Source organism: Gracilinanus agilis, chromosome 4, assembly GCF_016433145.1.
Source record: "Gracilinanus agilis isolate LMUSP501 chromosome 4, AgileGrace, whole genome shotgun sequence".
Classification (NCBI taxonomy): Eukaryota; Metazoa; Chordata; class Mammalia; order Didelphimorphia; family Didelphidae; genus Gracilinanus; species Gracilinanus agilis.
In genome coordinates this window covers 27,256,618-27,273,299 of record NC_058133.1, presented here as the reverse complement: position 1 = coordinate 27,273,299, position 16,682 = coordinate 27,256,618, and the positions used below count along the sequence as shown (strand labels likewise).

At 41.8% G+C, this 16,682-nt stretch overlaps 1 protein-coding gene across 5 annotated transcripts in view; it reads left to right on the top strand.

Moving 5' to 3' along the window:
- The window catches only part of OSBPL9 (oxysterol binding protein like 9), a 160,059-nt gene that overhangs the window by 62,615 nt on the left and 80,762 nt on the right, over positions 1 to 16,682 (top strand). For all 5 annotated transcript variants that reach the window (XM_044676463.1, XM_044676462.1, XM_044676461.1 and 2 more), the window contains one exon: positions 15,435 to 15,511. In XM_044676463.1, the coding sequence (XP_044532398.1) occupies positions 15,435 to 15,511 (77 nt within the window). The remainder of the gene's footprint in view (positions 1 to 15,434; positions 15,512 to 16,682) is intronic.

Below are 16,682 nucleotides of genomic sequence, written 5' to 3'. Positions count from 1 at the left end.
CAGTCATGGCATGTAGACTTCTTAGGAATTGATGACAGGTCATTGGTATAGGGAATCATTTAATGAGGTAACACCTTGTACCAGAGCAGATCTATCTGTAAAGTCTTAGACAGAGGGCATTGAAAGGTTCAGTGGTATGCCCTGGGTCATAGAGCTTTTGTCAGGAGAGACTTATTTGTGGCTTATCCAGACTTGAGATAGGCTTGATCTAAACCACCTTTGTCAAAAAGAAACTTAGCCAAAGGTTCAGCTTGAATCTCCTGAGCTCCTCCAAAGCAGGAATTCTTTTGAGCTGAGGGTCTCCTCTCTCTCACTGTCTGGGGGACAAGGTGTCTTGTGCTTGGATCAGGCAGAGGATGGAAGATTTCATCTGTAATTTATCATCTTAGAAAATCACAAAGGGCACTAGCCTATGATCACATTGCTAACTTGTTGGAGTTTGGACTTGAACTTGTTACCTCTCATCCTAGGTGCTTATTAATATAAGTATTTGTTAAATGAATAAATTCATCTTAACAGAAACAATGAGTGGAATCTTTTAAAAGGTGAAATTGTAATAGACTAGATTGCAATAAATGTAAGTTTCTGTCTTGGCTTAATATGATCAGATTTAGAATTAGAAGACTGGGTAGAACTTGACTAGATGATATTTTATATAAGACTTTTAGTTAACTGTAAGGTTAATAGGAGAGAACAGTATTCTCACAAGATCTGAGTTGCAGTTATCTCAGAGGAGCTGAAATTGAATTCAACCCATATCTGAATAGGAATCCTTTCTCCAGCACACTTGGCCAAGGGCTCCTCTGGACTCTGAAATTTCTACCCATTGTAGCTAGGTTTTCCCCTGAGTGCCAAGTAGGATTCTCTTCTTCAGGATAAGCATCCCCAGTTCTTGTGGTGTAGAGCCTTGTATCATTCAAACTGTCAATTATTAAGTAAAGAATATTCTGCATCCAAAATATAGCAGGAACTAATATCTTTGCTGGCTCATCATCTCTGTTGAGAAACTCTTCCCCCATTCTTGGGCATAACTCCAAGGCTCTGTCACTGGCTTTCTTCTCTCTCTACATTCTCAGTTGGTGTCCTCATCAGCTCTGGTACATTTAATTAACTCTTTGGACTCTCAGATCTATATATCTATGCCAGTCTCTCCCTCTCCGAAGGCAGAGATGAGAAAGGAGTGTGTAGGGTGACTTGTGCAAAGGTATGGAGGTGGAAGATTGAACATTGAGTTCCAGAAATGTCAAGAAGACTAGTTCTTAAAGCACATGAATGGAGCGATATGAAGTCTGGAAAAAGTGGAGCCAGACAAGGAAGAGTTTTAAATGCCAAACATTGAGATTTATATTTGGAAGCAAGAAGGAGCCACTGGTGATTCTTTGAGCAGGGCAGTAACATGGTCAGAGCTTTGCTTTAAGAGTGTCAGTTTGGCTGTTCTATGTAGGGTGGATTGGAGAGGAAAGAGACTTAAGGCAGAGAACCCAATTAGGACTTGTAATCACTAATCATTTGAGAGTTGATGAAGACCTGAACTCAGGCCATGGTTTTATGAGTGGAGAGAAGAGTAGATCCACTGGAGAGATGTTGTGGAAGTCCATTAGAGATTCTTAACAACTGAATGCATATTGGTGGAAGACAGGAATGAAGACATAAGGATCATTCCTATGTGACTGGAATAACGAAAGTATGCCCATGAAAGAAACTGGGAAATTAAGAGGGAGTAGGCTTAGAGGAAAAGAGAATTCAAGTTCAGATTCTGTCCTGGATGGGTCAAGTTTGACAAGACCAAACAGGCCATTAAAGTGAGGTTCAAATGGGTATCCCCCCAAGGATATGGGACTAGGAGAGTGATTAGAGTTACATTGGGAGAGTTACATTCATAGAGAGAGAGTAGTTGAACCCATGGGAGCTGATGAAATAACCAACAAAAGAGAGAGAGAAGTTGAGAGGATTCAGAACAGATCAGGCCAGGGATGTCCATGCCTGATTTAAAAACAAAACAAAACATTCTTTCCCCCAATTACACTAAGTAAAAGTTTTTAACACTTGTTTTTAAACATTTCGAGTGACAAATTCTCTCCCTCACTCCCTCCCCTTTCTTCCCTCTGAAATAGCAAGCAATTTGACATAGGTAATCCATGTGCAAGATGACCATCTTTTAAAGGAGCCTGAAAAAAGGATCATATTAGCTTATAAGAAGTGAAGCAAACTCTGGGAGAAGCAAGGGGATGCTCTGTAGATTCAGCTTTGGCAGAGGAATCCAAAAGAATGAAGACTGAGAAAAGGGTATTGGATTAAGCAATAAAGAAATCATTGGTGACCTTGGAAGAGCAGTCCTGGGCACGGGGGAGGGGGGAAGGAGTGATGGACTTAGATGCCACATTGAGTTAGAAGGCTCGGAATTGAAGCAGCAAGTGGAGGCAAGTTTTTTGAGAAGTTGGATTGTGAAAGAAGTGAGATATCTAGGGCAACAGCTTGAGAGGATTTCAGTACTCTGTGGGAGGGGAAAAAAGATGGGAGTCAGTCTGAACATAGTTCAGGTGTCCCAGTGGGCTGGGCTGTTGCTGGTTCATTGGTAGGGAGGAAGTGGAGGTTGCACCATTATTTGAGTCTCTGCCTATACCTGGGAGATGCTTTGGGCTGATCTTCCTGGTGATGATGGGCCATAAGAACCCATATCTCTTGGTTTACATCAGATTAGTGGGATTGGGAATATCATTATTAGACTATGACCTCTGCTCTTATGGCTACCTGTTTTGCTCAGGATCATTTCAGAGTAATAAAAATAACAGTAACAGTAACAATTAAAAAAAAAAGAAAAAGTGGGAGTGGATTCTCATCCATTGGGGCATGACAGAAGAACTGTGGCATATGATTGGGATGGAATCCTACTGCTATGTAAGAAATGATGAGTAGGTTAATTAAAAAGACAACAATAAGGAAAGACCTATGTGAAATGATGAAAAGCAAAATGAGTAGAACCAAGAGAATATTATATACAGTTACAGAATTAATATTTGAAGAATTTGTGAATGTCCAGAGAAAGAACTGATAAATAGAAACCTGAAAGACATATGTCTACATTTTTTTTTTTCAAATAACTTCTTTAATGAGGGAAGAGAAGGAGGGAGATATCTGAAATTTTAATGTAACCAACAAACAATTCTCAAAAAAAATAAGGAAGGGGGCAGCTGGGTAGCTCAGTGGAGTGAGAGTCAGGCCTAGAGACAGGAGGTCCTAGGTTCAAACCCGGCCTCAGCCACTTCCCAGCTGTGTGACCCTGGGCAAGTCACTTGACCCCCATTGCCCACCCTTACCACTCTTCCGCCTAGGAGCCAATACACCGAAAAGTACAAGGGTTTAAAAAAAAAAATAAGGAAAAGATGAGTGATCTAGGCTTGTTTAAAAGGCAGCAAAATTTGGCAGTAGATTCATTGAGAGATATGGTGGGGGAAGGGTGAACAAAGAGAGGAGGAAGTATTCTGGTTTGTGGGTCTGTAATGGGCAGGGTGCTGGGTGCTGGGCCCTTTGACAGAAATAACGTTCTGGAAAGGAGTAGATTTGGAGGAAAGGTAGTTAGGAGTTTTGTTTTGGAAATGTGGAGTTTAAGATGTCAGTGGTATATCCAGCCTAGAGTTAGGAGGAAGAAATCAGAGGGTGAGAGAAGGAAAAGGGGATCCCCACACCCTGGATTCAAAGGTATAAGGGACCATAGAAGTCAACAGCTCCACCTTGCTCATTTTATAGATGAAAACAACCATGGAGCCTCAGCCTGAGGCTCAGAGAATTTGTGACCCAGCAGGGAAAAAGTTGTTTACACTTGTCTCCTTTATTTCTCTCCCTCCCTTCTTTGCCTTTTGGCTTCATCTGTGTGAAGGTTAGTGGCATTAGGAAGCTCCAAGCATAACGTCCATAATATATATGTGAGCCATCAGACAAGGGATAGGCAGTCACCCAGTATTTAAGCTCCTACTGTGTGCCGGACATAAGGTCTTCACCTCCCTTGATACCAACATTGCATTTTTGATACTGTCGACTACAATTGCATCAGTATTTGAGCATCTGGATCCCACATTGGCCCAAGGGCAACAGGGTTGCAATTAATTTCTTCTGTGGACATGTTTTTTTGTTTTAAAAATAGAACCATGGCTCTTTTGGGACTACGTCGTCTAAAAAACAGACATCACCTGCCTCACAAGTGGTTGTTAGACCTGAGCTCATGCATTGGGCTGGTATTCATGCAATTCAGCAAATTCTTATTGCTCCTACTGTGTGTTTCAAAACAAGCAACATCTTTCAGTTGTGTTCCAGGCACTGTACAGGCACTGCACTGGGGATGCAGTGGCAGAAACAGCTCTGCTACAGGTGTGTGGTGGTGATCAAGTTGAATTCAGTGTGCATGTTCACAGGTATAACTGATTCTAGCATAGTGAGGGCTATGAGACCTGATCTGGTAGAGTCTGAGTGCTGCTTGAGTAGAATAGAGAATCATGGGAACGAGAGGGCTTGAAAGATCACTTCCCTCTGGGTAAATCAAGGAGGAAGGGCACTCCAACCAAGCCAGAGGTCTTCAAAGTAGACAGGAGTGTAGGGATGGTGTTCCCCAAGGAGAGGATGGGGGTCTGAAGACATTTGGTAGGGGGTGGGCCTGAGGCTCAGCTAGTTTCCACCATTTATCAGCCAGATAAGGGATGATCTAAGAGCTTAGGGAAGTCTCTAGGTTCTGGGCCAGGGGTGATAGCATCTGTGCTAGACAGAGATAATGGCGGCTTTGGCAACAGCAGCCAAGGAGACAGTAGCACCCGGAGTCCATTCATCTGGCCCACTGATTCTTCTTAGCTTCCCTCTCCTTCCAAGTTCTGTGCTGGTGATGGAGGGGTGGGGCAGATCAAGGCTAAGGGTAGCAGTGAAAGGTTCCTGGCCCAGCAGAATTGGTAGAAGATAATGGCCAGCCAGTCAGCAAGCTTTTGTTAAGTGCATGCTATATTCCAGGCACTGTGCTAGGCATGGTAGGTACAGAGACAAAAAATAAAACTGTTAGGGTGATTCTTTGATAATCCAACAGGAAGAGACATGTCCATTCATTGGGATGTTTGTTTAATAAATACAAAATGGCTACACGGGAATTTGAAAGGGGCTCTAGCAGCTGGGGGGGATCAGGAAGGTAGCAGGTGATGCTCTGTTTAGAGTCAGATCAGATATGTTTAGAAGCTACTGCTCTAGGCAAAGGGAATGCTATAAGTGGCAATAGCATCTTTGTATTATTACAATGTCAGCAATTAGCCTTGTTAATGTATACTACATGAGCAGCCATCATGTTTCAAAACTTTCAGAGACTAATGGGAACTCTTTTAAGTCTCAACTAAAATTCTACCTTCCCTAATGCTACCCTGCGTTTTCCCCTCTTTTAATGATTTCCTGTTTATCCTGTAAATAGCTTGTTTTGTAGATAAGGGGCTGCCTTTTGTCTTTCTTTGTATCTCCAGAATTTAGGACTGTTCCTTGCACTTATTAGGTGCTTAATAAATGTTGACTGAATGAGTGAGTTAATCCAAGATAACTCCTTCAGAGAGGCGGAACCAATCAAGAGGACCTGAGTTCAAATCCTTTCACTCCTCATGTGAACCAGGCTCAATATCCTTATTTATGAAATAAGGGGCATTTGACTCATTGTCTTCAAAGGTTCCTTCTATGATCCTTTGGGTAGAGAGGTAGAAACTGAAGAGGAGTTTGAATGAACACTTGAGGTCATTCAAGGAGTTAGAAAGAGGGAGGGTGCTAACTGAGCCATGCTTCCTGTGTATCTGTTGTGGGTGTATAGCTAGTTCCTTGGGAGCAAGGACTTTCACTTTTGTCTCCATATCCTCAGCCCTAAGCTTAGTGTCTGGAGGGTAATAGGGCTTTTTGTTGTTCCTTGGTAAGGGACTCTTGCTACAGTACCAGTTCTGTAAATAGACAGTAAATGTCCCTCAAAGACCATCTGTACAGGAACAGAAGAGAACAGCCCTTTGGAGTAGGTGGGATCCATTGCTCTGTAATTATACTTGGGAGCATTAGAGGGCAGGCAGGCAGGTAGGCATGTTGGAACAATTGTTACAGTAAGTCCTGGACAGTTGGTAGTTTCCCTGGATTAGAAAATGAGATATTTTCAATGACTTCATATACTTTTACTCTTATTGAAAGCATAAATAATGACAGGAAGTAGGAAGTATAATTAAACAAATGTGGAAAAAAGATAAAGGAGTTAAAATTAGAAAATACTTTTGAAAAACAGTATTTTCTTGGAGGGACATTTTGTTTTTTCTTTTAAAAACACATCCTGTGTGTGGCCTTATATGGTAAACCCTGCAGGGAGTGACCACTATTTCCTTTCCTCATAATCTAGCCCTTGATTATTGTTTATTAAGCTGCTAAGAGGCTACAGTTGCTCCAAATGTGGTAGAATCTAGGAAAGCTTTGAAAAAAAACTAGAATTAGAGTTGGAAGAGACTTTAAAGCATGATTTTGTTTGCCCTTTTATTTTACAGATGAGAAAACTGAAATCACAGAGATATAGTGATTGCCCTGAGGTCAGAGAGGTACCACAGAGGACTGGAGACCCCCCCCCCAGTCCATTTGTACTTGAGCAAGGATCCTTTTGATAACATGCCTTAACAAATAGGCATTCTCTACTTAAAGACCGCTGAAGAGAAATCCATCCTTTCCCAAGCCAGCTCATTTTAGGCTCTCATCGTCCACAAGTTTTTTTTTTTTCCATGATTAAGCCTCAATCTGTCTCTTTACACTCTCTGCTTTTTTGCACCTAGTTCTGCCCCATTTTTAACAAAGCACAAGTCTGATCCCTATTCTCGTGGTGCCCTTCATATTGGTGAAGAAAGCTATGGTGTTCCTCTTCATCTTGCTCCAAGTTCCACAATTCTTTCACCCATTTCACCATCCTGGTTTTCCTCCTCTTAATTTCTCTAACTTCTTATGTCATTTTTCAGAAGATCATGCCTAGAATTGATTTAGATCCTTGAGAACTGGCCCTCTCAACATTAGTTATTAAGTAGCAGGGCTGGGATTTGAACCCAGGTGTTGGAACTTCAGATCTGGGACTCTTCATTACTCTATGCTGCCTTTTGGGGCTTAGGCTAGAGAACCCTAGGGAAGAGAGCTGGGAAGACTCAGGGCCAGGAGTCCCAGATTTGAGTCTCATCTCTCACTTAGCAACCATGTGGCTTTGGGCCCTTCCTGTTCTCATGTTCCTCTGTAAAAGGATTTTCTCTAAGGTACCTTCCAGCTTTAACATTCCATGATTTTGTGACATAAGAATGATTTAACTGTGAGGTAGGAGATAGTAGAAGGAAGAAAAGAAAGTCTTAGGCTGAAATAGAAGAGGTTCTCTCAGGATCAAACTTCATTCACTTAACATCTTTTTGATTCCAGTCTTGAAATATTTTGGATAAATTTCCCTTGGTGCCATTCATGACAAAAGAGTTTGCTAATGGCAGCTGGGCAGCACAGTAGGGCAGCTAGGTGATACAGTGGATAGAGTTCTGAATCTAGAATTTTGAATATTCATCTTCCCGAGTTTATATCTGGCCTCAATTGCTTCTTAGCTGTGTGATCCTGGGAAAGTCACTTTACCCTGTTTGCCTCTGTTTCCCCATTTGTCAGATGAGCTGGAGAAGGAAATGGCAAAGCACTCCATTATCTTTGCCAAGAAAAGAGTCAGATATGACTGAAAAATGGCTGAACAACAACAAACAGCAATGAACATAAACTTTAAAGATAGGACCTTTGAGATGAAGTGGGAGCAACCTGTAAAGGACATTCCAGGTAGTATTAATAGAAAGGACACAGGTAATGTAATGTCCTTTGGAATGTGGCTTGGTCAACTAGAGCAATAACCAAAGGAATAACAAGATGAAAAGATAAATGGGGAATGTGTCTTAAGTACAGGCAGGTAGAGAATGTGAAAGTCACTTCAGTTACTCTTTGATGAGCACTTGGAGAGGGGGGCAGCATAACTCACTCCGATGATCTTGGTCTCTGGTGTTTGCTGTGCCTGAGCACCTTTGTGCTAAGGAGGGAGGGGAACTAGGCAGAAATGATTAGGGAAAACAGACCAAGAGACGTGGACTCAGAGGGAAGATCCAAGGGGAGGAGGTAACAAAGACTGGAAGAGAATCATAGAATAATAGATTTGATTTCAGTACAATAAATATTAAGTACCTATTTTATGCAAATCAAGTTGCCCAGTACAGGGGGCATAGAGGCAAAAAGGAAATGGTTCTTGCTCCCAAAAGCATCTGAAAGCTGAAAGAAACTTTTGAGGTTGTAAGATTTAGAAGTAGGAGGCGCCTTAGGGAGCTTCTCAGTCCACTCCACCTTGTTTAACAGGTGATAACATGGAGACTTCAGGAAGCTCAGTGCCTTGGTGACAGTAACCAAAGTAGGAAGTAAAGCCCCTGGATCCACACTTGGTGTGGATCCACCAGGAAGCATCCTATCATTAAAGATCAAGACCTGAAAGGGACTTCAGAGGCACTTGTTGGCATCACTAGTAATGAGATTAGCCATTTAGGTTTGGGCACCTAGAATGGACCAAAGTTGGCCTCCCCACAACTTCAATCATTGCTTTAAAATGAAGCCTTTGATTTTGATGCCACATCATTTTCCAGGTATTGATCCTACTCCTTGCATTATTCAGAGAAGTGTCACTTGTTAACAACTTTTTTTAAAAAGAGGAAAAATAAGACATTTTGAAAAATCATGTACATTCATCATGTCTAACAGTACCTGAAATGCTCTGAAATCGCCTCTGCAGCGAAGGGAAGGTAGGTGTGCATTTTCAGTTCTTCCTAGTTGATCTTGCCATTATATGTAATTAACATTATAATGTTCCACTCCCATGTTAATAAATTTTGGAATTCCTTTATTTGATTATTATCTGTTGTAACTCTTAACTCTACTTCTCCCTTTGCCTTACAACCTCTAAGCCAGTTCTTCTTCCTTGAGGGACTCTTCCTCCCTCCTTCCCTAGTTCTTTCTCAGGTCATCACCCTTGAACTGATTTATCTGTTCTTCCTCTCCTCATCTTGCTCCCTGGCTGAGTCAGTTCAGCTCTACACTCTCCCTGTTCACTGGCCTTTACTCTACAACCTACAAACACACCTCTTGTTTCCCTCCTCAAACACCACTCACTTAGTCCTTTCTGTTAGCCTGCATGCCCTGTCTCATTCCTTTTGTGCTAAACTTCTTGAAAGGTGGAATTTAGCCATGATGGATACCTCTTCTTTCTTTCCTTTCACTCTCTGATTAACTCTCAACAGTCTGACTTCCTCTTTTGTCATTTAAGCAAAACTGCTTTCTCCCAGACTAATGAGGATCTCTTACTGCCCCAATCCAAAGGCCTTTTCTCAGTCCTTATCCTTCTTGACATCTCTGCAGCTTTTGTCACTGTTGATCATTCTTTTCTCCTTGATATTCCTTTTTTTCTGGACATTTATAACCCTACCTCTCTCCTAGTTCTTCTACCTATCTGACTCGTTCTTAGATTCTTTTGTTAGACTGTCGTCTCATAAACAGTAAGTGTCCCCCAAGACTCTGTCTTTGGTCTCTCTTCTTTTTATAGATTCTTGAGATTTCCTCTTCAGCTATCACCTCTATGCAAATGATGCTCAGATATATTTATCCAGCCTACACTTTTCTCCTGACATATCAATGACTGGCTATTAGAGATCTCCCCTTTAAGTATCTAAGTGTCCCCCTTAAGTGTCTAAATGCCACATGTCTAAAACTGAACTCTTCATCTTCCTCTTACTATGAAGGGCATCACCCAGGCTTACAACCTAGGTGTCACCCTTGACTTCTTACACTCACGCTTCTCATTTCAAATCTGTTATCAAGTCCTATTGATTGTGTCTTTTAAACATCTCTTGTATACTCCTCCCTTCTGTCCTCTGGCTCCACTACCACTGTGGTATAGGAACTCAGCTGTCTGGGTAGAGGTCTGATCAAATCTCTCTGTCTTTGTCTCCCACCAGTGGCAGGGGAAGCTGGGTGGCTCAGTAGATGGAGAACCAGGTCTAGAGATGGGAGATCCTAGATTCAAAACTGGCCTCAGATACTTCTAGCTGTGTGACCCTGGGCAAGTCACTTAACCCCCATTGTCTAGTCTTTACCTCTCTTCTGTCTTACCATTGATATTTAGTATCAATTTCAAAAAATGGCCCAGTGGAACTTTCTCAAGTATAAAATTCTTTCTTTGACTTTTAAAGCCCACCACAACCTAACACAATCTTACCTTTGCAGTTGTTTTACCTTTTACTCCCTTTTCCACCTATTTTGTGATCCAGGGACACTGGCTTCCACACTGTTCCTCCCATATGGCAATCTGTCTCTTGGCTCTGGGAAGATTCAGTGGCTATTTTCTATAACTGGAGTTCTCTCCTTCCTCCTTTCTACCTCCTGGCTTCCTTCAAGTTTCATTGAAGCTCTCACTTTCTACAAGCAGCTGTTCCTAGTCCCCTCTCTCTGCCTTGCCTTCCCTCTGAGACACTTCATCTCTGGACTTGGTGCCTTTGTACTCGATGTTCCCCATGCTTGGAATGCTCTCCCTTCTCACCTCCTGCTTACTTTGGCTTCTGTCAGGTCACAGCTCCTATTGCATCTTCTGCAGGATTTCCAGGTCACCCTCATCTTTAAAAAACCTTCACTAGACACTACTGTGTCCCCTTAAATTATCTTCCTCTAGCTTTCCTCCCTTTTTTGGCCAAAATTGTTGGAAAGTGTCCTACACTCTCTCCATTTCTTCCTTTCATTCTTAAACTTTGATAATCCAGCTTCTGACCTTATTATGCAAGTGAAAATACTTTCCAAAGTTATCAATGATGTTTTTTCCAAAAACATTTTTAATTAATGTATTTTGGTCTAAATTTCTTCCTCCATCCCTCTACCTACCTTCTCCCTTCTCTCCACTATTTTTAGAGGCAGTGAGGTGGTACCACTAGTGGTGGTTAGAGCAATGGGCCCAACATCAGGAAGACTAGAGTTCAAATCCAGCCTCAGACAGTCATTTGATGTGTGAATTTAGAAAAGTTACTAACGCTCTGTTTCAACGGTCGGCAACCTTTTTGGCCATGAGAGCCATAAACACCTGCAGAAGGAGGAGGATGGAGGTGGAAGGTGCTAGAATATGGGGCGGGGGCTGAAGAGTCCCCTGGGGGCACATCCTGGGGCTCTGCCTGGACCAGTGGTCGGGAGGTGGAGCCAGATATGGCTCAAGAGCCATACGTTGCTGACCCCTGCTCTATTTGCCTAGGTTTCCTCAGCTGTAAAAGGGGCTGATATAATAACAGCACCTGCTTGGTGGGGTTGTTGTGAGGATTACAGAGATGTAAAATGTTTAGCATAGTGCCTGACACACAATAAGGGGGGAGAGGGGGAGGAAACAAATCAGTTAATACCTATGTTCTCTTTAATTGTCAAATTGAATGGCCTTTTCTCAAGCCTCTTTTTTCTTGATCTTTATGACTTGACCTCTCCTCCTGGTTCCTCTCTCTTCTCTCTGGGCTTTCATGATGCTCCTGATTTCCAGTTTTCCCCCTCTCTGTCTGACCATCCAGTCCTGCTTATCCTTCTTATTAGGCTCCATGACTGTGATTGTCCCTCAGAATTCTCTTCTCCAGTAACCTCATCAGATCGCAGGGGCCAAACTATAATTTCTTTGTCAGCGATTGTCAGGTCTGTATATCCAGCCCCAACCTCTTTCCAGAACCTCAGTCCTGCATCAGCAATTGGCTATTGGACATCTAGATGCCTCAGAGACTTTGGAAACTCAACACATCCCAAACCCAGTGCTCGTCTCTCTCATGACCCTTCTTGCTTCCTTATTTCTGTCAAAAGCCCCATCATCCATCCTTCCAGCCTCCTGATAGGTCACCTTGGCATTATCCTCAGCTCCTCATTCTCCCTCCTCCCACCAGAGCCAGTTCGTTTCTACCTCTTTGGATCACCTCTTGCCCTGGCCACCTAGCTATCTACACTGCTCTCAAACGAATTTTACCTAAGTGCCTAGCTAACTCTATGATTGCTCTCCTCATTCTATTCTAGTGGCTTCCTTTGTCACTAGATTAAAATAGAATCTCCCTATTTACCTTTTAAAGCACTATACCACCTGACCCCAGCTTCATTGGCTATTACTTCCTTTCTTACATTCTGGAACAACAACTAAACAGGCCTTCTCTCCAGAGGTTCCCCACACAGCATGCTGCATCTCCCATCTCCAGGCTTTTGCCTTGGCTATGTACCCCATGCCTGGAATGCTGTCCCACCTCACATTTGCCTCCTAGTCTCTCCCTTCAAGATGCTACTTAAATGTGAGATTCTGTAGGAGGTGGCCTGTCCTGATTATTCCAGTGGCTACTAGTGCCCTTCCTTCCAAACTATATTAAACTAGTAAATATTGAGCATTTATGCTTTTATATTTACATGTGTACTGTTATGTCCCTCAAGAGAATGTAAGCTCCTTTTGGGTAGGGTTTGATTCATTCATTGTTCTTATATCCCCACTGCCTAGCATAGTGCCTAGCACACAGTAGGCACTTAATAAATACTTATTCACAGGATGACAGAATTCTCCTGGGCTCCCCAGCTGCTAGTCGATTCTGCTCTGAGATTACTTCCGTCTACTTTGTATCTATCTTGGGTGTACCCAGTCATTCTCATGTTGTCGTACACATTGAATATGAGCTTCTGGGTAGAGACTATGTTGACTTTTCCTTGTATCTGCCAGTTTTTTTTTGACAGTGTCTGACACATAGTAAGTGCTTAATAAATGCCTTTTAATTATTAATTTTTCACTAATTTCAAATGAATGAATGTTCCTTGGGAATTGTGTGTTTAGGGACTAGAGCAGTGAAATCCATTTTCAGAACTGTAAAATCATAATAACATAAAACAAAAAGGTTGGACTAAGAGATCCCAAAGATCCTTCTATTCTATCCTCTAATTTTCTGATTTTTTTTTTTAGTTGGAATGAGATCTCAGAGATCATCTCTATTCTAATGTCCTAATTTTATATATGAGTTAGTTGAAGACTAGAGGTGGAGGGACTTTGCCAACGTCAGTGGTGGTGGTGGTGGTGGTGATGATGATGATGATGATGATGATGATGATGATGATATGGAGAGATGGAGAGATTGATGACTGAATAGAAAAGTAGATGGATGGATAAATGGATGGCTGGATGGAGAGATAGGTAAACAAGGATAGAGCGATAGATGATGGATGGATGGAGATAGAAAGATAGATATAATAACTAACTGGACTAAAACTCTTGACTCCTGGTGTTAACTTCTTTTTTAAAAATTGAATTGAATTTTAAAACCTAAATCACATTTAATATAAGGTGTTTTCCAATACCTGAAGTGCCATTTGAATTCTAGTTGTTATTACTAATCTTCTGTAATTTTCCTTCTACTAAGCTTGGTTTAGAGTGAAAAATCTAAATGATTTTTAGGGAAATGATCACAGGAGGGAGAGTTAGGGAAACCAGCAAGCAACTGTATATGTCTTCCCTGAAGCCTGGGTCCAGGTGCAGTAAACCTTGCTCTATTTCGCAGACTCTTAGGACTGGACTTTGAGAGTCATGGAGTCCAGCCCCTTCATTTTACAGATGTACCCTGCAAGGAGGGAAGAGAGTGTAAAAAATGTATTTGGGATTTGATGGTCTGATTTTAAGACCAGTGCTTTCTACCTTTACTCAAAGTCTCTCATAGCCTTTGATAAAATTTCCTTTGACAAAAATGAAAAAAAAAAAAAAAAAAAAAAAAAGAAAGACCCAACAACTTATAACAGGGAAAGGCAGGAAGAAAAATGAGATGCAAATGGAAAAAGCAGGACCATGGATCTGATCATAGAGTATAGGGCAAATACTGAGGAGTGCCATACAGAGTTTCACTGTAAGAATCTGGACAGTGTGGATGTCAGAATTGGCAGAGATGATTCCTTTGGGGCTATTTCCAGTGCCACCCAAAATCATTTCCTTAGCTTGTCAGTAGCAGTATGACAGTAAATTGATTATTTTTTAATTTTATTTTTTAAATTATTTTTCCATGTTTCCATGATTCATTTTCTTTCCCTCCCCTCTTCCCTCAAAGCTCCCAGAACTGACAAGCAATTCTACTGGGTTGTACAAATGTTGTCACTTGATATTCCATATTATTCATTTTTGCTATAGAGCGATTTATTAAAGCTTTGACCCCAAATCATATACTTATATATACATGTGATAACTGATGTCATATATTCTTCTTTTGCATTTTTACTCCCATAGTTCTTTCTCTCAATGTGGATAGCATTCTTTCTCATAAGTCCTTCAGGAGTGACCTGGCTTGTTGCACTGCTACTAATAGCAAGGTATGACAGTGAATTTAAAGGTGCAGCAGATAGGCAGACCTCAGTTCAAATCCTGCCTCTAGCACTTCCCCCAGCCAGAAAATGGAGATTTGGGAGAGAAAACAGTGAGGTGCATGTAAAGTGCTTTGCAAACCTTAAAAGCATTTGGAAATTGCTAACATTTCCTCTCTCCTTACTTTCCTATTCTTTCTTTTCCCTGTCTCATATCTGTTTCACTCTTAGGTTGTTAGTTCAGCAAACATCTCTTGAATGCAAGACAGAGTTTGGCCATGTCAGAGATAACAGAGATGCTTAGGAAAGGGCCGTACCCTAAAGGAGTTGACTGTTTCCCACAGACCAGAGGGCTTAGGAAGTAAAAGAGATTCACCTTACTCCCACTGTTGTGACCAAAGATATGGTGGGGAAGAGGCAGAAATTATTGGCCAGATGAGTTTGGACATTTGTTTGTGGACACAATTAATTTATAATGAAGCCCCTCAGGCTGTTAATGACCTTTTACCCTTGGCTGACAGCTTTTAATGCCCTTATCATGAAATGCTGGGAAGCCTTGTTTTTTGTGGTGGTCCTCTTGTTCTGTTAGGCTCTGAACTCCTTGCCAAGAGCCCTGTCTCTTCCAGGCTTGACATATTAACAATGTTAGCACACAGTTAATAAGTGAGTAAGTGTTTGTGGAATGAATGGTTCAGCACTCTTTTCCTTACTACAAACAGCATCACTGAATCACAGAAATACAGTTGTCACTTTAGAGAATCTTTAGTCAGTCATTCTCATTCTACAAATGAGGAAACTGAAGTCTAGTGAAGGGGAAATGAGTTTAACCAAGGTGGCAGAGCTAAGAAGAGACTCCACCCAGACGCCAGGGCCAAAAGAGTCTTCCCACTTACAACACTTCTGAGTGAAAGAACCTGTCAGAGTGAACTTCCATTCTAATTAGAAAGTCCTGTAACATCATATCAGATGTGGCTTTGTATTATTTAAAAAACACTGTCAATGCATAAGGCATTAATAATGTGCACCTTCTTTAACAGCTCGTGATGCTGATGAGAGAGAGAAGTGGATTCAGGCCTTAGAGGAGACAATCCTCCGGCACACTCTTCAGCTCCAGGTAAGCTTCCTTAGTAACTCCATAAACCCAGGACATCTAATACATAAGAGAGCCAAAGGGGGGGATAGACTTGATTGTCCTGCATCCTGTGCTTGGCTTCTTCTAGTATATCACCATCTGATAATGGTGCAGTGGTATTTCCTCTGGAAATGGAAACCTCTTGGCTACCAAGTATCTGTGAGTTTATAATGGAAAATGTGTGGCCAATGAAATTCTGGAAGAACAGTACACCTTTCTCATTGTTCCTAAGCAAATATGTGCATTTGGGGCTCTTGGGATGCTTGTAATAACAGATCCACATAACAGGGCCTGATGCTTTATGACCATGTGCCTGGGAAGCTAGTCTAAGGTTGGTAGGTGATGGAGAGGAACCCCACCTTGACTGTGTGTGCTGGTGAATCTTACTTTGGACTATTGAGTTATGGAATAGAGGATTTGTAATAACCTTTCTCTTACTGCTTTGGGCATGTGGTAGGAGTGATTTCTCAAAAGCAACCTCAGTGTTCATTCTTAATTTTGGTATTTTTGAGGTTAGTTATCACACTTCAGTTTGTAGTTGGTTACTAAGAAGTAAGAACTCCTTAAATCCAAATTGAGAGATTATGTGCTAGGTGAGAACTATCCATGGTTGCTTAGCCAGGCATTTAAGGCCTTACACTCCTTGGCTTCAATCTTTCAGTTGAGCTTCTCTGTTATTAAGTCCCTTTGTGCCAGCCACTGTCTTCTCTCCTCATTATCTCTGCTTTCCTGTGGATTATGTTCTATGTTAGGGTTTCCCTTTGATCTGAGCAGTACCCATCCTACATACCACTCATTATTCAAGTCCCCCTTCCTTAGGGTCTCTGGCCTACTGTACTATAGAATGTTTTTTTCATTCTCAACTCATATCACTTACCATCTATACCAGCATTGGCAAACCTTTTAGAGATCTTATGCCCAAACTGTACCTTTAAGTCACCTGTGAGCCCCTCGCATTACTCCAGACAGGGGCCGGTTGCACTTGGGCTGCTGGGCAGAGGGGTGGAACATGTGAAAAATGTCCTCAGGTGAGGTAGAAGAGGGGGAGGGGAGCAGCTCCCTCCAGCATGCCAGGGTACACATGCCACACCTTCACCAACGTGGGTCTATACCAACCATTTGGTATTAATAACCATATTGTATGCTTACCATG